The 23,912-nt window shown below is 43.6% G+C and overlaps 2 protein-coding genes across 4 annotated transcripts; one reads left to right on the top strand and one right to left on the bottom strand.

Annotated features, from left to right (window-relative positions):
* Positions 1–630: 630 nt before the first annotated feature.
* On the top strand, positions 631–15,901 carry LOC136428397 (cingulin-like). 2 transcript variants are annotated; one of them, XM_066417871.1, is made up of 18 exons: positions 631–1,395; positions 3,296–3,453; positions 3,966–4,137; positions 4,704–4,866; positions 5,478–5,593; positions 5,755–5,857; positions 6,445–6,604; positions 7,275–7,404; positions 7,789–8,024; positions 8,894–9,056; positions 9,712–9,941; positions 10,331–10,426; positions 10,838–11,038; positions 11,438–11,615; positions 12,043–12,210; positions 12,782–12,934; positions 13,530–13,609; positions 14,053–15,901. In XM_066417871.1, exons 1-18 carry the CDS (start codon positions 631–633, stop codon positions 14,816–14,818), a joined length of 4,038 nt encoding a protein of 1,345 aa, XP_066273968.1. In that variant the 3' UTR covers positions 14,819–15,901. The 2 variants fall into 2 exon arrangements, with proteins under 2 accessions (XP_066273968.1, XP_066273967.1); XM_066417870.1 differs by having other exon boundaries at positions 9,706–9,941.
* LOC136428400 (DEP domain-containing mTOR-interacting protein-like) lies at positions 14,944–23,878 on the bottom strand. 2 transcript variants are annotated; one of them, XM_066417875.1, is made up of 9 exons: positions 23,750–23,878; positions 22,438–22,622; positions 21,812–21,932; positions 21,076–21,257; positions 20,330–20,497; positions 19,632–19,730; positions 19,266–19,336; positions 18,988–19,092; positions 14,944–17,174 (listed from the first exon to the last, which is right to left on the bottom strand). In XM_066417875.1, the coding sequence occupies exons 1-9, from the start codon at positions 23,824–23,826 to the stop codon at positions 17,043–17,045; spliced, it is 1,140 nt and encodes a 379-aa protein (XP_066273972.1). In that variant the 5' UTR covers positions 23,827–23,878; the 3' UTR covers positions 14,944–17,042. The 2 variants fall into 2 exon arrangements, with proteins under 2 accessions (XP_066273972.1, XP_066273973.1); XM_066417876.1 differs by having other exon boundaries at positions 19,632–19,727.
* Between the last annotated feature and the right edge of the window lie 34 nt (positions 23,879–23,912).

Below are 23,912 nucleotides of genomic sequence, written 5' to 3'. Positions count from 1 at the left end.
TTATCCAGAAGATATTCGGTATCTTTAACTGCAAGAGAGGGGTCGAGATTGGGTGCTATTAGTGTGACAACTAAATGAGCCGAAAACTAACCTGACGATAAAACTTTCGGGTGGAAACCACAGCGTATTCAGCACCAAGGACAGTTTTACCTCTTTCTTTTCTGATTTTTGCCTCCCCTAGTTGGTTCTATCAAGTATGATGCCCCAGAACACAGCATTGCAATGAGCGTTCTAGACGCGTGCTGTTTGGTGGGTAGAACGGATGTTCGAGAACAACTGGAGGGAGTTGGTAACGGTCTGTATTCCAAACAAACACAACCTGATTGTCTCCATCTGTGAATCGTCATCAAGGGGCATGTCACAACGATCTTTGAACGACGTTACAGCACAATACATGGAGCTCCCGTGACGACACAAGTATACCTCACGTGACAATGTTGGGTTACCATTAGAGACGCCAGGAACGATTGGATCCATGGAATCATCGTTGCAATTGGCATTCTTTTCTGAGTTGTAACTCCAAAGGGTTTTGGCATCTTGTCTGTTATCGGTCAGACACGTGCCAAACCTTGTTTTCCTACAGGTTTATGACTATTTGAGACCCAGTGTTTGAACATTCCCGGTGCCGTGATGTCGTTTGTGGCACGAAGGACCCCGGTTGATGGCTCCTTGAAGAAGGACAGTAGTCTGGGAAGGAACAGTCCAGTAAGTCCGGATGCACATTTCGCGAGACGTAACAGTCCACTAAATCTGGATCCACATTTCGCAAGAAGGACTAGTCCAGTAAGTCAACATCTCACGGGGAGTACCAGTCCCGTCAAGGGACCCCGTAAAATGTCCCGTAAGAAGACCTCCGGTCCCCCCGTAGGAAATTCGATCAAGACCCGTGGGCTTGGACCTAGTGGTGCCTCCCCTAGCCGGATGGCACTGGCTGGTGCCTCACCTAGCCGGATGACAATGTCTGGCCATGGTGCCCCCCCTAGCCGGATAGCGCTGGCCGGTGCCTCCCCTAGCCGGATGGCGCTGGACGGGCCATCACCGAGTAGAATGGCTCTCGGTGGTCCATCCTTCAGCAGAACGAACCTCGGGACGGATCTTTTAGGTATGGCGGCCGCCCGCTTTAAAGCGGGGCTCGGGGGGAAATCTACTCTCCAAAGACGGCCTCTTGGCTCTAGGGTGAACCTACTTGGTGATAAAGGCGGAGGCCAATGTCTGGACTGTGGAAGCGTGAACATATCAAGCACAAAAATGAGACCGCCCCCGAAGAGGACATACAAGACGATGGCAACGCTGGGAGAAGACAGCGATGGTGGTGAAGAGGGGTCTGACAAGGAGTCTGATGAGCCACCTTTTATCTTTACCGTATCCAGTAGTGTGAGGGATACCATAGACAAGGTAGGTACATTCCTAAATGTTAGATAATTCACTTTTGTGTAAGACGACATATTTGTTAATCCACAAACCGTAATGTTATAAACGTTACAAAACACAGAAAAAGCCGTGTTCTAAGGACGTGTTTGACAAAACATCCATGTAGCTCAACTGGTAGCAGCCTCACAGTTGAGCTCTTGGTTCCTATCAGTTGGTGACTGGGAGAACCCAGATCAAATCCTGGGAAGGGCATCTCGGTTGGGGCTGTATCAGGTCTTTCGGAAGGGACGTAAAATTAAAGTCCCGTGTTTGAAGAGGTCCGTAGAACATGCACGTTAAAGCGGAAAGGCTAGTAGCCCCTCTCTGTAAAAGAAATTCCCTGCTATATAAACTCATGTGCTACTAGTCACTACAAGGTGAACAACAGCAGCATTGACAAGACACATGAAGTACACAAACAGTAAGAAACAGGATGTTGACGAATATATCTTTAGATGCAACAACCCCCACAATGCAAACATAGGTACATTTATAGAATACAGCTGTAACGGGGGGTGCCCAACCATTGGACGTTTTTTTACGCGCTGGAACTCACGGCGCTCCATTTCTGGTTGCCAGAGAATGGTCATGTTTTAATGAATGAATTTTGAACACATTCATCTAAAGACCATACTTGGACAAGAAATGTATTTATACTGTTCATGGGCCCTTCATGCTCCGCGTTACATGCAGAAGACGCTGTGAGACGTTTTCACGAATGTACCTTCTGATTTAGTGCTACGCCAGATAGTGTGCCTAACTTATTACGCTTTGGTAATTTTGCTCTCTTCGGAAGTTGGTGATGAAGTTAGGGAAATGTAAATAAGGCTTGAAGTCTGCTATATTCTAGCTTTCTTTTGACCGGAAAATTTTGACTGTGTGCACTTCTCACGTCATGTGAGAAGGGCTATATCTAGCGCATCCCAGCTCATGTTTCCACGGGAAATAGGCTACTACGCGGCCCGACGTACATATTGAATGCGGCCCGACTTACGAAATCATTACGAAAAAACGACACCGCTTACATCAACAATACTCCGTCTACTTATTGGGAAATATATTCGCCATCTCCGTATTCAGTTTCCTTTTCATAGACGGTACCAATCACATGTTAGAGCGTAACAAAACTGTGCGTTGAATCGTTCCGCCACCATCGCGGCCCCAAAAAATGGCGGGAAAACAACGTCGTCAGACGACAGCAATGTTTACGTTGTTTTTCTTTGGTCGGTTTTCTTCTCAACAAACACTTAAAGACCCAAATTTTTAGTGTTTTATGAAGTTATTTTTCTTATGTGAATGATAGCTGTGTGACTTATGTATCTGCTTGGCACAGGTCGTATATTTAGGTGCCGGGCCGTCTAGCTACGCAGTGACCCTCTACTTAGCGCTACCATCATTATTGTCAAAATACTACTTTTCGACAAAACAAGAAATGAATATGTACACATATGTTTTGAATGTAAATGACAATTATGTGCATGAACTTGGGTTATTTACCTTCCTTATCAGCTTAGTCATTGGACACAAACACGGCGTACTTATGCAAAATAAGATCAGTAAAAAATCCGTGCGATGTTCGGGCGCGTGCGATGTTCGGGCGCCCCCCGTTACATGTGTCATTAGAAAAAAATACAGAAACTAACAATGATCCCCACTCGATTGTAACACAATATCAAAGACTTATGCTAGCCCTTATTGTATGAATAATTAGGATGTTAAGTTTATTTATTTATTAATTAATCTTGAGGGTGGTCCCTTCAGTTAACTAGGTAACTGATTTCCAATACCTCTGTTTTGTACTAAGCTTAAAAGTTGTTGGCATACATTGTACCGTGTACAATTGTCGTGCGATAAAGTTTTTCTTCTGTGATCTGTACCCTGACAGGTTGCCCGAGCCCGCATATACCGAGAACAGACGGACATCGCCAACAAGCTGCACGCCATCCACAAGCGCGTGAAGACGGTCTACCGTCAGTGGGACGTGAAGGAAGACATCCACCCCACCGAGTCGGAGAAACAACTAGTACAGGATATCAGCAACAGGTTAGATGGACATTCCTGATCGTTTCAACACTGTGGGTTGGTATCGGTTAATCGGGTGATCGGTTTATGCTGAAACGTGCCAACATTAGGTACATGACAGAGATTTTGGAAATATTTGAAACGTGCCAACATTGGGTAAAACACACAGAGATATTGAATAAAAATCAACGGAAAATATAGCTAGATCTATAGCATAATATATATTTTGAATTGTGTCTCATCCCGATGACAAAATGTTTGCTCTGTGTTTCACGCTTTATAAGCAACCTTGTTGAGGCTTGGGTATCATCGAATGTCTAGTGGTTAGGTAACATTTTCAAAGCGTACACAAAGGGAGGAACAATAAGTCAGAAATCAAAATAGATGTTGACGCTAATGTATTACCTGCAACATCAATATTCCTGAAGTGTGCTCAGGGAAGTTAACAAAGTTTTGTTACTAGTATTTGCTGCTAGCATCACTTGGAATAATACAGCTGGTGACTGCAAAGAAACTATTTGACTGTCCTTCAGACCGCCCAACTACACGAGCAAAGAGAAACGAGAACGTCAGAAGAAGAAAAAACAAACGCTCAAGGCCATCGACGAGTTCATCAAGCACAGCGCCACCCAGCGGAAGACACTGGCGGAGACAAGTGATTGGCTGCATTCGTCGGAGGGACTGTTGGATGAATTCGACGATGAGGTGAAAATGCAGTGTTTACATCGCTTTGTCACATTCGTTGTATCGGTGTCGTAGGATCGCAAACGACTGTGGGCATTCTTGGGACGTGCATATGTTGTACTTAATCTTTCTGGCTTGTTACCTAGGCTCCATAGTAGGCTCTGTAAACCTTTTATGGCGTATTATACACTTGTTGCTAATGACTTCTTTTGATACTGGGTCGTTTGTGCTATGGAGGCTATTTGTTGCCAGAGACCTTGCTAGATATTTGTCATCAGTACGTTCTGTCACAGCCTGCTTGAAAAATATTCGGCATTAGAAATCGTACGACACCGTAAGGGCCTACGTAGATTGGTCGCACGACATGTTTACGACAACAATACTTAGAAGTAGAACGGTCCTTATAAACTTAGTTACGTTTATCATTTCTGTTTTCTTTATACGGGGTAGGCACGCTCAGTACTTAACGCACTGATTTACAGGCGTGCCCTGTACAGAATAACATAAACAGAATAACATAAACAAAGAAATAAGAGACAGTAATGAACAAAAAACAATATATGCACAACATTTCACGTTTTGGGTAGGGTGACCCGGCGCAAAAGGAGCGAATGATGAACCAGATTCACCGGCGAATCGTCATGGCCATCCTGACGGCACAGAACTGTGCACAGAAACTCCAGCGGCTGGGCGAGAGCATCTTCTCTGACACCGGCGTGCCCGGGGGAGAGGTCGGACGCCAGGCGTCGGGTAGGCGGGCATCTCACTGAGGCTGCGGCACGTTGGCGAACTCGCTGCGGCACGTCCTAAGGGAACACACAAACGCAGCGAAGTCGCCAACGTGCCGCAGCTTCAGTGGCATAGTGACACAGTGTCACTGTGACATAGTGATCTTGCTATTAAAATTATCAAAATCTGTAGCTATAGTAAGGCCATGTTGATTTCATTATATGGATAACATCATTGGGAACCCCAGAACTGTGAGCGTGCTAAAAAAATGTTGCCTTCATTATAAAATCTGAAGTGACAGGAAGGTTGAACAAATGACTTATCACAGAGTAGGGTTTATTACCAGATGATGTATTCTTCATTTTTTCCTTCGCATCTTCTTTGTAGAATTTGGAATCAACTTTAGCATTTTATGATATCAGTCCGTTTTGTTGTTGTCAATAAACGACAGATATTTGCTCATTTTGCAGCTGTATTGTATGATTTACAGTATGATCGAAAAATGTGGCAAAACATCAGTACTACCTTGACTCTTAGCCGGAGTAAAACGCACTCTAACCGTCGGGGAGGGGGCCAATTAGCCCCTGGCAGCAAGAGATGTTGTAACACAGGTCATACTCGATTCTGTACAGCTCCCCGTACAAAGCGCGCCCCCACAGGACAACAGCGGGTACTGCAGGAGGGGGAAGTTCTGGATGAGGAGACGATTTTGGCAGACCCCGAGAACTGGAGGGCAGCGGCCAATCAGGTGGCGTCTTTTTCCCAAACAAATACACGAGCTTAAGATGCTCTATATCTTTTAGAACGTCATTTTAAACGTAAAAATTATGTTTTTTTTCTCCACATTTGGGTTGTTCTGCATCTTGTCTTTTTAAAAGTAGAACATTCTCTGTGTCTACTTGTGAAAAGGTGCGGAAAGTACTTAATGACGCCACCAAAATGTCGAGGACCAACAAGGCCCGGAATGAGGTGCGAGATGCTATCAAGCAGTTTGACTTCATCTCTGCAGCAGGTAATTAACGTCAACAAACAAGAAACAGATTAGTTTGTAACTGGGGGAACGGCATCTCGGTTGGGGCTGCACCCATCCTTCGAAAGGGACGTAAGACTGGGGGTCCCGTATTCCAGGAGGCGCCTCGAGCACGTTCAAGGGGAAGGGCTAGCGATAAATAATAATGCTACAGAAACAGCATGAACCTTGCTGACCCATGTGCTACTAGGCACAACAATGGTGAACAACAACAGCAACAAAGTATCGACAACGAAAGAAGATAGCCCACCGACAGTTTGGTACTTTTCTCAGTGCAAGTGACTGGAGCTAAAATTCCTTCTCGCCAGGACAGCTGAAGCATTACCCCACCACAAAAGGAAGATTACTTGCCAACGTCATTGGCAGTTAATTTTCTTTTGCTGGTAGGAAAATAACTCTTGATATTGATATACATTGAATTACCAACCTGACGTATGCTCAAGTGTTAGTGGGGAAGATGTCAATTTGATTTTAGTTAGCTTGTGATTACAGTACAAAGATGGTGTGTCACCAATTTACCGGTTAAGTAGGACAAAAACAAGAACACGTTTGTGACTGTACTCCTCCAGTTGACCGAAGGGCGGATGAGCTGAGGGAGAGAGACTCCCAGATCGTCGACCTGAATGCAGAAATTGACCGGCTCAACAACACCAAGGATCGGATGACTGAAGAGTACAACAGTCTGAAGAAAAGATGCGCCCAGTTCAAACAGCTAGGCGACAAACTTGGGTGAGGAGGAATTTTCTTCATTCCCGCATTCCTACCAACTTATTTAGACTAGGAATACTATTCTTAAATAACATTTCCTAGTCTAAATAAGTTGGTAGGAATCCGGGAACGAGGAAAAGTATGTATGATGTAAAATTCATAAATGTATGATTTAAAAATCATACATTAAGCTAAAGTATCAAATAAGATTTAATCGAATACATGGTAGGAGGAAGCAGGGGTTGACCTTCTGACTTTCCCCATTTTCTTAAACTAAGTGCACCCCCAGATGACCCCGCGAGAGGCAAAGTAGGGGGGAGGGAGGTCCCGGGCTAAGGCGGGCAGGCCTCCAGCCTGGCCCGGAATGTCTCACCTGTGGGAGACAGGACGACCGAGCCCGGCCAGGCAGGGCGTTCCATTCAGGTGTTTTCCAGCCATGGTCTACAATCTCCCCATCCAACCTCTGGTTGGAAATCGTCAGTGTTGTTGCGGCAACTTGAGAAACAGACAAAGATGATGCGACTTCGTGTAAAGTACGTAGACTGTTTCCAGCATATTAAGAAGCTGTTGAAGAACTAGTAAGAATATCATGTTTGCTTCACTCCTTGACACTAGTGAGGGTTATGGATGTTGTGTCAGATCAGCCGTTGATGCCCATGGATGATTAATTGATTCACTCCTTTGTTAATAGTTTGAAGGTGAAGGAGACTGAAGATCGGGTCAAGCTGGCGGAGACGAAGGCAGATGAAGCGGCAAAAAGTCTGTCCGCAGCGCAGGCTGAGAACACCACGCTTACCCAGCAACTGGAGAAACAAAAACAGGTACAGATGGACACACATCTCAGAATAAAGGACATTTTCGTTGTTGTTTTTTTCATATTGAAAGAGAAGAAAAAAACGTGGATATAGTGATTTGTTTTGGGGTGACTCATTGTTTTGACAATAGTTTCTATCAGAAAAATGTATCGCTTCATAATGCAACTCAAAGACAAAGATATTCTCATGCATAAATGAGATTGTCTATTGCCTACTAGGTGAATGAATATTATACCACGGAAATTTGCTTGGAAATGTTTGCAAGTAAGAGAGCCGAATTTATCAGCCGTTTGGATATTCACAGTTTTCTTTTCGTATTTGTTTCATATTCAGCATTTTGGAGACCACCAGTCCCCCTATTTTCTTACACGTATCTTATGTGTCATGTAGACGGGGGCTATGCTTGAAAGTATCCGGGCAGAAGAATCCAAGAAGCCGTCTGGTCCCTCCTCGTCCACCCTGATCCTCATGGACAAGCAGGCCCAGCAGGCCGGGCAGCTGCGGGAGACGGTGGACCAGCTCAGGGCAGCTCTGGACCAGAGGGACACGGAACTGGCCAGGCTGAAGGAACAGGCTGAAATATCCAGCAGGATGCCAGGGGGCGCTCCTCCGCGGCCAGACAGCAGGTGATGGCATGGCTAGGGTTCATGTTCAAGTATCTTATATGTTCAGTTATTGCCTTGTTAAGTATGCCTTAATTGGCATAATTCATGTTTACGATCAACAAAAGTAACAAATGTCATTAATATGAAATTCCCATCATTTGCCATGTCAACCTAGGTGTAGAATAGTAGAGACAGGAACTTCGGCAGAAAGCAAGGACAGATACCAATTATCGTGGCCGATGGAAGTGATCTTTTATTCCGATTAACTCATATCCTCTGCTCTCTGTTCATATCGTCAGTCTGTCATGTCTAACATACTGTGTTCATGATTTTATACGTTTCACAACAGACTTCTTCTGACAGATCGAGTCATGGTTCTGCATTATTCACAATAAGTCATAAAGGGATATGATGAACGAGTTGGTGTCAAGGCAACTGAACGCTCTGATGCTGTATTGCACAGGCTTGTACATAGTTAGCCATACACACAGTCATGCGTGGTGTTAATTTCTCCAGAAAGCCAGGGAAGCCCTCTACTTAGTAATACACATATTTACATGCGCTATATTACGCAGGCCCTAAGGAAGGTATGCGTAGCTGATGAGGAGTTACTGAAATGCAGGGCAGCTGTAGGCAATAGAACTTACCGCACTTATCGAAAAGAGTAGGGATCCTTCCCGGTGTGAGTGGTTAAAACTTTACAGTTCTATAGCCACACATGGCGCAATTGTCGTATTGAGGTCACCTGCACACCGATTGGCAGTCGCTCCAGACCCTTGCGATTCCTAGCCAATTGTGCACTCCTAGCGATTCAGCCCCTGAGCGTAGTCGGCCAACCCAATGACAAGAACATTATTTTCTTCTGTACATGTGGCAATTTATCATTCCAGGAACGCCGGTGTTCAGGCAGACACCATGGAGAAGTTTGACCAGAAGGAGGAGGCCTACAAGCTGCAGATCGAGTCTCTACAGGAGCAGGTCTTCAGGCTGCAGGAGGAGCTGTCTGAAGTCAGGAGGGAGCTGCAGATGAAGGACGAACTCCTACAGATGCAGGTGATGTTTAACAGAAGGAAGGATTATATCATGTAAAAGTAAAGAACAAGTCAGAGTTCCTATTGGTGCGTTCTACACAACAACGAATAAGAGATCGAGTTGCAAAACGTTGGGCAATCTAGATCAGGCTGGAGGCAATGGGCAATCTTAGTCAACGTCGAAGTGGTCGGAAGTTGCTTGTGAGCAGGCATAAAGCATTCGGGAGCTTGGTTGTGAGTTGGTCGCAACTGCATGGTAATGAAATCTTTGATAATCTTTGTGAATCAGTCATGGCAGGGATAAACGTGGCCTTATACTAGACGGACTGCTCTGCCGACAGACAGTGCAAAGCCCGTGTCACAAAGCAGGAAAATTGAGTCTGCAAGCTCTTAAAATGACACTTTTAGCAGTAGTATGCCCGGTATTCTCTCGGTCATCGAGCAATTCTCAGAGATAGACCGACGTTCGCAGGTCAATAAACCCGGTTCAATGTGATATGGTAGATTTTCAGGCGCAAAAGACTACCGACTCTCAGCAGCTCTCAGGCAATCATTTAACAAAGCGGCTGAAGCGCGTCAGGAGCACGCTGTCGCAGAGAGTGAAGTCATAGAATGCGTAGATGAGGCTTACATATGTACGTAGAGCTCGCTAATTGCAGTACTCTGTACAGAAACAGGATGATCAGGAGCCTGATATTGACACCAGTGAGCTCAGGGAGGTTGTGACTACTCCTGGTGGGACCAAACACGTGGTGGCTCCGAGGAAAACTGGGGGAGCGCCTCGCGGACAGGCGTCCAAGAAAGCAAACCAGGCAGCCGCAGCCAAGCAGATGGTGTCACTCGTCAAGGCACAATATGAAGCTGAAATAAGGAAACTCAAGTCTCATATGAAAATGGAAAAGACGAGGTAAAGACTAGTCCTGCAGGAATATGCTTTTCATAATGTCAGTCTTCATTGCAGCGGAACTTCCTGTTTTGATATCTCGTGTTCTGGACGTGATGTTTGAGTGGTAGATATAGTCCATGGGACAGAATGTAAGTGATGTGGGTTTGGCCCCTAGTAGCCATTTTGGAACTGCAGGGGCTGATTTTGTTTGAAGCTTTCAAAGAGAATAACTCAAGAAGAGATTGTCATGATTCTTGGTATGTAGATAGCTTAAGTCAGATGCTTGTTTTTGTTGTAACAGTCGGTCAATAGTGAGTTTTAGGGAAAGTATATATAGTTTTCTCTTCCGACAATGTTATGTCTGTCAACGTGTGGTAATGTCTAACTCCATTGGACCTGTTGTGCCTCAGGTTTGATGCTGGTCTGCGGAAGATTCGACTGGAGCAGGGCAGAGACTTTGGAGATGTGGAGAAGGAAAGCCGACATATTGTCTACACCATCAACAGGTCTGTTCCAGTAGTTGAACACATGCGTGTGTCTGTCTTGATAAAATGTCTTCGATTATGTCCCATCAAATTCTAAATAAAAAATTCAACTGCATCAAATGGTACGACGACCTACGAGGAATGTGACCACATCGTAAATGAACAATGTATCGAATTTTCAGTTTTCCTTGTCTCCACCAGACTAAGCACGCTGGCTATGGGGAGAATAAGTTTCTAGGGTAGTTTGGCCACTGTAGGGTTTGGCTGGCCGAAGGGAGGGGGAAATGATACCTTCCCGCGGACAAATATTATTCCCCTTTTTGCAGAATTCTACGATCCATAACCCCATAACAAGGCCTGGTATATGGTGGAGACTAAGTTTTTTCAGTGCCTGATGAATAAAGTCTAATTTTCAATCTCCCCTCCAAAAAGGTTCAAGGATGCCATCGTCCAGATCCTTCAGAAGGAGGATCTGCCTGAGCAGGCTCTGGAGGTGAAACAGATCCCGGACCTGTCCCTCGGCCAGGCCGCCCAGAGGTCCATGAGGGGCCTGATCACACAGCTGGCCAAGGACGCTGTGGAGATGCTCGTCTCTCTGGAGTTCAAACTCGCCAAAGCGATGATGAACAAGAGGTAGGGCTTGGGAAAATCAAGGTTACGATTATGGTCCTGAAAAAATGAGTAGGTAAAGATTCTCTTTTTTTTAGATTTCAGCGGAAGTAGTCCAACAATACTGTTTCACAATGTAAATCTAAAATGCATCTTGGCACTGGTATTTCTAACATATTTCAATTATATACGGATATACATTGTACATGCACAATTTTGAAATACAGGTCTGAAACAACACTCTCAACAGACCAAGGGCTGGATTTGTCAGTGGTCGATCTGAATTTTCCGTTTCTGGCAGTAAATATTCCCTAAGGCAATAAAGAGAATCCATGCCTAAAATGAAGGCACAATGCCCTCCCATTTAGAAAAAAAGTCTTGCACAAGTATCATCATCTTTGCCTCTCATGTCATTTTCCCCAGACTTAAGATTAAGGAGGCTGCCACAGACAAGACTCTGGTAGCCAAGGACTTGGAGGCCCAGGCTGCGCATGCGCAGCGGCTGAAGCGGGAGGTGATGACGCAGGAGGCCAGGGTCAAGTTAGCGCGGGATCAGCTGGAGGGTGCGGAGAAAGAGCTAGCCATGTCAAAAATGAGCCAGGTGAGGAAAGAGTAAACAAAGACACATTTGCTTTAGACTGGCATTCCAACAAACCCATACCAAAAGTGATCACTGTTTAAGAAATGTTTCTTAAACATTTCTCAAACATATCCAGAGTGTTGACACCCTCCAAAATGTTTGTTTGTTTGCTTTCTTGTTGGCGTGTTTCTCAGATCATGCAGTATAGAGGTCTGCCAAATCAACACACCCCCAGGTCACCATGGAGGCCAATTAATCCTGGCCTGCAGCGGAGATTTCATGTAGGGAGGCTGTGCACAGGCTGACTTTCTCTGTCTCCGCTTGTTTTCTACTGCCTCTCTTTCAGGCCTTTGTCCTTACCCTCCAAATAGCCCTGTCTGTTTCTGGGATATCTTCCTCCAATCTATGGTATAGCCGTATAACATAAAGCTCCTCCCCACTGTTCCAGGGAGAGAAGTACCACAGCCTGCTGGGGCGGTACCGTGAGATGTCCAGCGCACAGGAGACGCTGACGGAACAGCTGCAGAAGAAACAGCAGCTGTTCGAGGAGGAGCTGAAGATGAAGGACAGCAGGGTCCAGCTGCTGACGGATGTCAGACAGGAACTGGAGAAACAGGTAGGCACAGCACAAGGAGAGGAAAGTGGAGCCAAAGCTTTAGATATTCTGTTATATATATATATATTGCTATGTAAACCTTAATTGCATATATAGAACTCGTGTATGTTGTAATTATGATACAAGCACACATGCAGAGACATATGACATGTAACGTTATATGTAGCTTCTCAATGAAGTTCGTTCGTTTAGACCCTTGTAGTGCCTAGTAGCACATAGGGCAGCAAATCTCTTTGCTGGTTTACTGAGAGGGGTTTCTATCATCTGCGTCCCTTCCAAAAGACGAGTACAGCCTGAACCGAGATGCCATGACCCAGGATTGAGCTCAACTAACTGTAAGGCTGCTACGAGTTGAGCTATAGAGACACCCTTTGTCAATGAAGAGAAACAAAACAAACTTTAACACTATAGCTACATGTATATTGTGTATTACAAGTATTCCCAAGTGTAAACATACTAGCTTAGATGTCAAAAGGCACCTGGTGCATCTATATATTTCTGTATGGGAAAATGACTTGTAAAATGTATGACCTGTAGACCTACTTGATTTTTGTTTTTCCTGCCCATGCAGTTGGAACAGCAGAAACGCATCACCAGGGAGATGCAGGACCGTGCCTGGGTTAACAAAGAAACGGCGGAGAAAAGCCTGTTCCGTAACATACACCAGCAGAGCGCCGCTCTGGGAGAGATGGAGAAACTATTCACCGACCAGACTATTGCAGAGGTAAGCGTCTAAAGCGTTTGTCGTACCTTAAGCGCGTATCTCACTGGACTACGCCGAATTATTGAGGCAATTTCGCGCAATTACAATGCGGCCTACAGGCAGAATACGTGACCTCTACAAACAAAATGACCGCGCCCGGAATGTCAGTTTCTCAGTTTTGTCCAGAAAATGTTACAATGATTGAAATTCATTTTTAAAAAATTGCTGTAGTTGAAGAAATTTTTAAAAATTGCAATTTTAGGCGACAAATTGGCACCGCTTTGCGAATGTTTTTCGCAATTTGGCTACTTTGCTAATCGCAGACCAGTGAGATGCCGGTACCCGCTTTAGGTCTACAACAACAAATTTGGGCATTTTGGGGTGCACGCTACAAAATTGAACAGTCTTCTGACGGGAAAGTTGGAGCAGATCCTTGTCAAAAATCGGTTCTGTAATAGCTTTGCTGAAAATACTACAAAAACAAAAATCATTCGGATATGGCTTCACCTTTAACAAGAGAAAATGGTAACACCTTCGTGTATGTACTTCCAAAGTTTTTTTGTCTTGTTTCACTATAAGTAGATTTTACTGACTGGTTGTCTAATTTGTACCCAAGGACATTCGTTTTCTGATGGTAGATGTGATGAGGATGACACGACGACTTCCAGAGCTCCGCTTGAAGCACTTGTGTGAAAGGTGAAGTTGCAAACATAAGCTGTCAGACTCTTGGATAAGATAACAATAAAAGATATGAAAATATCAATCTATACCAAGGAACATGGTAATGATCAGCAGAGTTGGCTTGTACTTGTTGGGATAATTCAAGTACAAGACCGGAGTCCCTGTCCCTGGTGCTGAACAACACACCAAACAAGACCGGAGCCCCTGTCCCTGAATAACACACCATTACGACAGATGCCCCTGTCCTTGGTGCTGAATGACTCACCAACAACATTGGTTCCCCTGTCCCTAAATGTATAATTAAGATCAAATTTTCGGACCCTTTTTTCAGATGATGTGATGTTAGATCTAGCTTCTTTTTTCCCCAGTATAAACTTATCATCACAGGTACATGCAATGTGAAGCATTAAGAATTTGAGTACCATTTGACAACTCTCAAATGTTTTGTCCACGTACAGGTACATCGCATATTGTAGGTTCCAGGAGGAGAAAGCTCGTCTGAAACGTCAGGCTGCCGCTGCCACGAGTGAGCTGAGAAAAGATGTGGAAGAGTTCCTGGAAGGTATGGAAGAACGGCTGCAGACCAGCCACAACCGCTGGTTAGTCAAGAAAGCAGAACTGGAGAGGGAGCGCCAAGCGCTGTTCAACCAGATGGTCGGTCTGTACCAGGACGTGGCGTGGGCCGTGTGGCTGACTGGCGGGCAGCGTACGGGAGCGTACACCCCGCTGCTACCCTTCAGGATGCTCCGTTCCTGCACCCCGGGTGGGACGAGACGTCGCCGAAAAGAGGGAGTCTTCATCCAGCCAATCGGCGACGACGATGTTCTGATTGGCCGAAACATGGTCATCACCAGTCTGGAGGATGACGACCAGTACTGGAGAACGTCGTCTGCAGGCCCCACTCCGATGGGCGCCATGGTGACCACGCCCGCCATGTTGTCCATGGACGTCAACCAGAGTAGAGACGGCGCCAAGAAAGCCTTCCGCCATCACTTCCCTCGGACGCACACGAAAGGGAAAGAGGATGGAGACAGCGCCAGCAGTTTGTCCGTTGCCGAAGGCAGACTGTCCCGGTTCCGGGCTAAAGGGCCATCCAGTCAGCGTTCTCAACTGAAGAGACATCCAGTGCTGCCTCCGGTGGCTACACTGTACCCATCCTCATCACCAGACACTCCTGAATGGATGGAGTACCCCCTGCCACTCCACCAGCAAAACCACGCTTAGCTTACCCTCTTTAGCAGGAATCTCACAGGACTGTGTCAAATTGTGCCAGGCATTCTTAAGTGAAAAAAACCCGACATGCAATCCAATGAGATACCCTCTTAATGATGAATAACTCAAACCACCAGTTAACTGCACCTTTTATTGACTTTCAAACAATTTTATTGCCTAGGTTCATGATCACCTAAAACATAAGTGCAGAACACTGTATTCCTCAAAATGTGAGTATAGAGTCTATTTTGGTTTCATAGCATTAGTAGCAATTTGATTGAAATTGTTGCAATTACAAATGTTTTAATCATTCAATGATTCTATGTTCTAAACAAGATTCTTGGCATGCTAAAAAGGTTCTAGATCACACCCTTGAAGTAATGGAGGATAATGCACATTACATGCGGTCATTTCCACATTCTTATGCTACAAGATAAGAAACATGAACAAATTATCTATGTATAATGCCATTGAAGACATATATGCGCCTAAACAGCAATTCATTTTACTGAAATCTGATTTCATTGCACTCTGCTTATCATATTTTCATTAAAATTGTTTTGATTGCCATAAAACCTTACAGTGTGTATAATTATTCTACATGGTATCTATTACGCTATGGATAAAAGCCAATCTGTAGTCTGACAAATGGATTATGTGTAGAGATCACAATTCCATAATGGGATAACGATGTTTGTCTACCAAGATTAACAAACAATTTCAGTAGAATAGGGCCTAAAACCACTGTTACTGGGTATGTATTGGGATATACTTTTTTATCATATGTTGGCAGTGTGTTTGTCACAATGATTAAAAATCTTTGGCTTTTTCTTTCTAGCTAACATTTGCTGTTCTAAACTCAATTCAAAATAATCCTTGTGGAATAAGTGGTGGACCGTTGTAATATGCTTAAACTAATTGGTTCAGAAACACCACTCAAAAGGATCAAACAGTGCATTAATTCCATCACATGCTGCCATTGCCTGAGTTAGCTAGCTTGCTGCACATTTGACAACTTACCAAATTTGTCACCAAATTGTTGTCCAACAGACGGCCTATTTTTCCTTTCAACACTCAAAGTCAAGAAAAATAAAAGCAAAACATAAAAACTGAAAGCAGAATCCTAAATCCTATATTTGAAGTAACGGAATTACGTTAAAATGAAAGTTTGCTAGCAAGCACCAATATGAATCTCACATCACTGTGAGAGTTGTTCTTAGGCCTAAAAACATTTTCGTTGGGCTGTCATCATGGACAAAAGCAAATGTCCTTCTAAACATTTGCTATCTAACAGCCATTCCCATCATAAAAAACATTAATGACAATGGTAGAAATGTGTGTATCAGCTGGCTATATTGTGGCGTAACCATCATAAGGCAATTACAGTGATACTTAATGCAATGCATGTTAGTAGGTAGTACCATGTCATGCGGCAGTCCCATCATTGTTATGCTTGTTGTTTTGTTCTCCGCCATGCTGCAGAACCATTATGGTAATACAGATGGCATTAGTACAGAGTACTCTGTCATGATGCAATACCATCATGGGACTGTGCATGGCACAATAACACAATACACCACCATGCTGCAGTACTATCATGGTCATCATAGTATCATGCAGTGCTATCATGGTAATACAGGTGGCATTAGTGCACAGTATCTTGACATGATGCAATACCATCATGGGACTGTGCATGGCACAATAACTCAATACACCACCATGCTGCAGTACTATCATGGTAATACAGATGGCATTAGTACAGAGTACTCTGTCATGATGCAATACCATCATGGGACTGTGCATGGCACAATAACACAATACACCACCATGCTGCAGTACTATCATGGTAATACAGGTGGCATTAGTACAGAGTACTCTGTCATGATGCAATACAATCATGGGACTGTGCATGGCACAATAACACAATACACCACCATGCTGCAGTACTATCATGGTAATACAGGTGGCATTAGTGCACAGTACTCTGCCATGCTGTAGTACCATCATGGGAATGTAGGCAGCATCAGAACACAATACACCACCATGCAGCAGTACTATCATGGTAATACAGGTGGCATTACTACACAGTATCCTGCCATACTGCAGTTCAGTACCATCATGGGAATGTTGGCAGCACAAGAACACAATACACCACCATGCTGCAGTACCATAACAGCAATACAGGTGGCAGTACTAAACAATATCCCTGCCATGTCAGAAGTGCCAAACATCACATTCACAGCATTCTGCCATGCTGCAGGATCACCAGGTTGCAGACTTCCTGGTTTGCCAGGATGTGTTTGGCGACTTCCTGGTGGCCCAACTCCAGCACGTCTGTCCCGTTCACAGCTTTCACAAACTGCCGCACCTGTAATATAAGAATCTTTTGTATTGTTGCAAGCCACTCACATAACTAGTCCTAGTGCTCGACCCATGAATGTACAATTGTAGCCAATTTTCTACATATGCTTTCCATGCAATGATACCAATTGATAAATCAACAATAGAGATTTGCAGACTTTTTGTGTTCCCTAGTACTCAAAGTTATCAAATACATCAGGCATGGATGGAGTGTTATATTTTATTCGTTCCTTCAGACCGTAAAAAGTTCCTAATGACACATAGGGCAGCAAGTAGCAGAGTATATCTTTAAAGGGAGGGATTGCTTGCCCTTCCCCTTTAATGTGCATGTACATGCTAGAGGCACCTTCTTGAACATGGACCCCCATTGAACCGGGGTCTCCCAGGGACATCCCTGCAGTGTTATGTTTACTGACCACCAGAATGTGATACTAGATAGTCAAACTACAGTAACCTTGATTCTGACACACCGAACGGGTCCCCCGAAAGTGCGAAATGGAACGAAATGGAACGAAATGGAACAAACTAAAACATATGTAACATTATGAAATGAAATACCAGTAGATAGCGAAATATAAGGAACGTTGTAACATTCACAGTAGACGGGAACAGGAAGCAAATACATAATATAACATGTTTTATTTCTTGAATCTGTTTGATAATAGTAAATACAACGATTTTGCCGCGTTTGTGTGGCTAGATTCTTCCCTGAAAATGGGTGAAAAGTTATCCACCGCTCTTCCTTTGTGTTTACCAACGATCTGCAAATGAACTGCTGAAAATAGCAGGGAAAACAAGCAACCGGAACTGAGTATCGAAGTAAGGACTAGATTATACAGAAGTTGGTGGTAACATTGCATCTCGTAATTCAACAAGAGGGCATGAGGCAAGCGTAATTTTATTATTTATACAGCGTATTTGCGTGTTGAAAATGGAGCCCCACATGCTAATGAACCGCCAATGTTGCCAGCGCATCAGAACTGTGCACGTGGGCGTGCTACCGACAGGTTGAATCAAACTCCGACTTCCAAGTTTTATTTACATACGGTTTAGTCCATAACTAGTACGTAGCATATGCATATCTCCGCAACAACGATTTTTATACAACCAATTGTTCGGCTGGTCGTCTGTCGGAGAGTGGACCCCTCCTCTAATGATATGCAAATGCAGCTCTGCGCTGCGTCACCAATGTAAAATTTCATACTCCATTCAACCACGGACGTGGGCTGAGAACTACCTCTGGTGATTTCTGCTTCCTTGTTCACGACAAAACAAAGGGAGGGTGTGAACGAGCAGGACATGTATTTCACAGTTCACACAACACGCAAACACGCTGTTTAAATAATGAAATTACGTTTGCCTCATGCCCTCTTGGTGAATAACGAGATGCAATGTTACCACCAACTTCTGTATAATCTAGTCCTTACTTCGATACTCAGTTCCGTTTGCTGGTTTTCCCTGCTATTTGCAGTAGTTCATTTGCAGTAAAATCAAGGAAGAGCGGCCGAGCGCTTTGCACGCGGCGCTCCCATTTTCAGGGAAGAATCTAGCCACACAAACGCGGCAAAAACGTTGTATTTAATATTATCAAATAGATTCAAGAAATAAAACACGTTATATTTGCTTCCTGTTCCGGTCTACTGTGAATGTTGCAACGTTCCTTATATTTCGCTATCTACTGGTATTTCATTTCATAATGTTCCATTTCGTTCCATTTCGTTCCATTTTGTTCCATTTCGTTCCATTTCGTTCCATTTCGTTCCATTTCGCACTTTCGGGGGACCGCACCGAACTTGACCTTGTAACTCTGGTATACGTACCTTGACCCCAGCTGCCGCGGCCGGCCCACCAGGGTCCACAGTCTGTATGTAGGTCGGACCGTCCCCTCGCACCACCATCCCGTAACCTACAGCATCACTCACAATCTGCAAATCAACATAAACAACTTTTCTTCCCATTCATGGAATTGTGCCTTTTTCGCTTTCAACTAACTTTGATGGCTTCTTCGCATCTCTTATAAAACAGTGTATCATTAATGATTATTGAGTACAGTACTTCATGACTACTGTCTTGTCATGTCCATCTGTTTGTTCCTTACCCTGATGTGCTTCTGTGTGTACCGTCCCTGATTGTTCCTCAGCTCATCTAAAGTTACTGGTCGCAACAGAACTGGGGGAAAACAGAGGTAGAGAATCAACATAAAACCTGTGTCATCACTAATCAGCACAGTTTTAAATAGGCAACAAATCAAAAAGAAGAGAAGACATGGGTAGCAGGAGTGTATTCTCTGTATCATGCCCACTGTCTGCAAGTGGAGAAGTGACTGATAAAACCTACAAGGTTAAAGACAAATGTTACTTAACCTTTAGCACTCTGAAGTAGCCATTTGGCACCCAATTCCATATTGGTTACAGAGTTCGGCAGCAGGGAGAAGGTTGAAATCAAAAGTTACAATAATACTTACCGGATGAATTGCCAGCACTGGGGCTTCCAAAGGACCCTGATCTCTCTTTCTCATCCTCATCAGCACCGATGAAGAAAGAGGCTTTTTGTGGTGTACCTGCTGAAGATTGAGCAAAAAAGCCTTAAGACAGCCTTTAGTTACAAGATTCAAAGTGGACTAGATTCACCCTTTATACTTTTCTCAACACAATTCAAACCTAAGGCAAAATCCATTCATGTCCTTGGTTCTTAGACAATTTAAGATAAAAACTTACAAGAAGTCAAGATGAGAACAGCAGGCATTGTGCATACCAAAGTACAGACTTTCCCCTTAAACCCAATTTCTATGTTTCTTCATTTATTCATCTATTGATTCATCATATTCATCTATCAATCTTGGATACAGATGGGTACTAGTAGTCCCTTTAGCCAAAATAGGGCTGATTTGGAGCCCATGACAGTTAAACGGAACATAAACTTTGGCTGTTATGAATAATTTAAGATTGTAGAAACAAATCATACAAATAAAATCAACAATGATATTGGTAAATTATAAATTGGTAAACAATATATATTATCATAATATAGTTAAGCACCATCTTTTGATATCCAAGTACATGTAGCAACAAATTAACCTGGTATATGGCCTTGGCTTGAATGTTCATAGATCGAATGCACTCTTTCCCAAGTTAACCATTGATAGCTATGACAATGACGTACCGGCGGAGGAGGTTGAGTTGGTCCTATCGCTGCTGACGCTGCCGTGGCGTGAGCGCGGGAGGATGGGCTCCAGCGGAGTCAGCACCTCGGACAGCCGGTACTGTCTGGTGAAATCCTGTTTGAACTGGTACAGGTACTGGCCGTCTTTGAAGTGGTGGTCATCACTTACTGCAAACATGGGCATCAACACAGAATGTCGAATCACCATTTTAAGAGCTTCTAAGAATACAGGAAATATCTTTCTACGTGCCACTACATCTAAAACCAAAAGTGGGCTAGCCCCTGCTGCAGCACTTGCACAACTGTGTGGCCTAAGGGCTCCAAGATGGATACCATGCTATAGTTGTTACAAGGTGCAAATGCATGGAACCCCTATTCTGCAACTATAGATAAAAAATGTTTATTCTGCAACTGTAGATAAACATGTTTATAAGGGATACTGTTAATCTAGAAATGTTTGCAGTGGTTTTATTTTCACAGTTTCCGTGGTGGCCATAACATCATGACATTGTGAATGTGTTTCTATTATATCATATCCACAATACAGACTTGTTTTATTACTTTTGAACCGAAAACTTAAAACACAGCAGAAACTACTTTCCCACAAAATTAAGTTCCCATGAAAATAAAAGAATTTGTAAAATGATGCATGCCTTAAGCTATGCTCTTGACTAACTTTGACATCTGTGACAAGTGAAATGGCCAAACCTCTTCAGAATTATCATACGTGTATGTAGGTCACCAACCATGCCTTATGATGTTCCTTTCCAACAGTTCCCTACACATCGCCAACGCCTGTTGTCTACTCTGCACCTCCTTCTCCTTCACCAGCCAGTTCAGCATGTCGACACCTAGGAATGCGTCGTGGTACTGCAGGTTGTTGTGAGTCTTCACCCCAAATATATACTGGCCTGAGGATGTCTTCAAACTGGGACAACCACAAATATAACATGTACAGCGAGAACCAAATCATCATTATACCCAGATGCACAAAGAGAATGCTTAGGCCTAGTAAAATCAATGTTGTGTTTCCAATTATTGTCCTGAAAAAATGAGTGTTGATAGGTAAAGGCTTCTCTCTCTTGTTTTTAAATTTCCAACAAAGCAATCCAACAAATATTGTTTAGCAATGTGAAACTAAAATACATCAGAACACTGGTGTTTTAACATCATGTTTTAATCATACAGATACACATTATACAAGCACAATTTTCTATTGCAACATAAATGACCAGATCATGGTGGAAGATGATTCCACAACAATTTCATCACTCAGACGTCAGATCAAAAATTTCATGTCCCTTGCCAGTGGTCTAACAGAAATGGCTAGGGTCAGCAAGTTTTAACTAGGGTCAGTCGGGCAACCAGAAAACGCAACATTTTTTCCAAGGCCAAAAAATGGAAATGTAAAGCAGTTACCCTCTATGGAAGTGGTGCACAAAGCTTTCTTCATTATCATTACCAAGGTGAGCAGGAGTTTACCTGTGATACATCATCTTTCCTCGGAACAAGATAGAAGAGTCTTTGTCCATAGGAAAGGTCCCGTCATCCTTCCGGAAGCGATAAAACAACATAGCATCCTTGAACAAGTGGTCATCACATACTGTATGTGGTGGGGAGGGTGAAAGGACAAATAAGAATTAAGATATGCAAAATAAGATCAAACAAAATGGGATCACAAGGTGACCGTATTAATAATGATAATAAAAAAAATACAATATCATGGTTGATGAAAGAAGAACAACACTTATCGTATAGCTTGAACAAGGTTAAAAAAGTAAAGGTACATGTAGTTCCATAGCCTTAGCGGCGCTAGGTTGGTTGTTAATCCACAGTGTCTAGGCCATAGAATTGGAAGGTGGAGCCCATCCCTCTCCTTCCTCTGCCTTTTAACTCCCCAACTTAAGTCAGGTACCAATTTTTCCACCAGGGTAGGGTGAGGTAGGAAAGGTAAATTGCCTTTCCCAATTCCAAGGACACAACATCTGGCAAGGAACACCAGGAATTGAACCCATGACCTATCAATCTCATGTCCGCTGGCCTAGCCACTCGACATCACTGAACAAGGATGCTTGTGAGTTAACAAACATGCTGAATGTGAAACATACCATGGTGAATGATGTTAAAGCTCTGAAGTTTGCGCATACACTGCACTGCGGTGTTCCGATCAGGCACTTCCCCCTGCTGCATTAGCCAGCCCACGACCTCTGACCCCACGAAGCAGTTGTTGTAGGTCCTCAGGTGGTAGTTGCGGTTCTTGATCAGGACTGGCTTTCCCTGGTGCATGGTCTCCCTGGTGGGATTTGAAAATAAATGAGGGTCTGAATGCCTTTTTTCCTTGAGGTGTAGCACGTTATCTTAATTCAGCGTTAATTGTAGCAGGCACCCTCTAATTTACTGTTGGTAAATTATTTGTGAAGCGTAATTGGTCACTTTAATCCTATTTGGCAAGTCAATTTGCCGTTAAGCTTTGTCGGCTCTCCTGAATTAGCTGTTGAGTGCTGCCAGACCTCCTGAATTTACCGTTAAGTATTGCCAGGGTCCTGACAAGAAGACCCTCATTAATTGTGGTTCTCATTAGCAATTTTCGCAAATAGCTTCAACAGGTTGTTAAGTCATATGTGGTTCAGTTCTTTTAACATAATCGGCCTTTTTTTCACCTGCCGATGTTTCGGTAACTTAGTCAGCTGTATTTATCAGTCTAGGGAGTATTGAACTCTGCTACTCCTTCGAGTCCTTGGTAAAGAGTAGCGGGGGTTGAATACTCCCTAGCCTTAATAACTACTACACAAGTCATGAACTGAGACAAGGGAATCAGTGACAAGTTTAGGGGCCCCCTCCTTTACATGTTTATTTTTTTCTAGATTCATCCTATTCAATATCTCTCCAATAAACACCTGCCTGCAGTACCAAAGTAATATGATAGGGGCCCAACCTTTAAGTACTTCTTTCTGACCTTGAGAACTATAAACAATGCAACATTAGTACTACTAATCTTACACACACTAAGACAGCAACAGCAACGAAAACACAACTTTCTTGGCGATGGTACCTCATGATCAGTATGGTTGCACGTGTAGGCATTTTCAAATTATTTTTTGTACGTTGACGAAAATCATTGGTTAAAATTCCTATAGAAAGACTGACAGAACCCAGTGATTAGTAAGTTAACGCAATAAGGGAAGCAAACACCATCAATGGTCCTTGAGTGGTACATGGACCAACAATAACAGGGTCATTGACCTATTTGGCTACATATATTTTGTTGTTCTACACGCTTCCACGCACGTCATCATGATCACGCCCTACGTATACAGACATTCTCATTGATTTATATCATTAACCTGAATCTCAAACACGCCAAGAAATCACCTCCCAATGCCAAATTAGTTTCTTAAGAGAGGTACGACGAAGTAGTACCTTAACTTCTCGGCAACGAGGAGGGCTCGTGCCTTTTCTTCAAAAGTTGGCACCAAGTTTCTGACATCTTCCTCCATCTTGGATGTTTACATTTGGACCTGGCTGCTGATTGGTCAATCTAGCAACGTGCTCTCAAATTTTCAAGAAAACTTTGATTTCTTCT

Source organism: Branchiostoma lanceolatum, chromosome 2 (genome assembly GCF_035083965.1).
Source record: "Branchiostoma lanceolatum isolate klBraLanc5 chromosome 2, klBraLanc5.hap2, whole genome shotgun sequence".
Classification (NCBI taxonomy): Eukaryota; Metazoa; Chordata; class Leptocardii; order Amphioxiformes; family Branchiostomatidae; genus Branchiostoma; species Branchiostoma lanceolatum.
The sequence above is the reverse complement of the archived record's forward strand: the minus strand, read 5'-3'. Positions and strand labels throughout refer to the sequence as shown.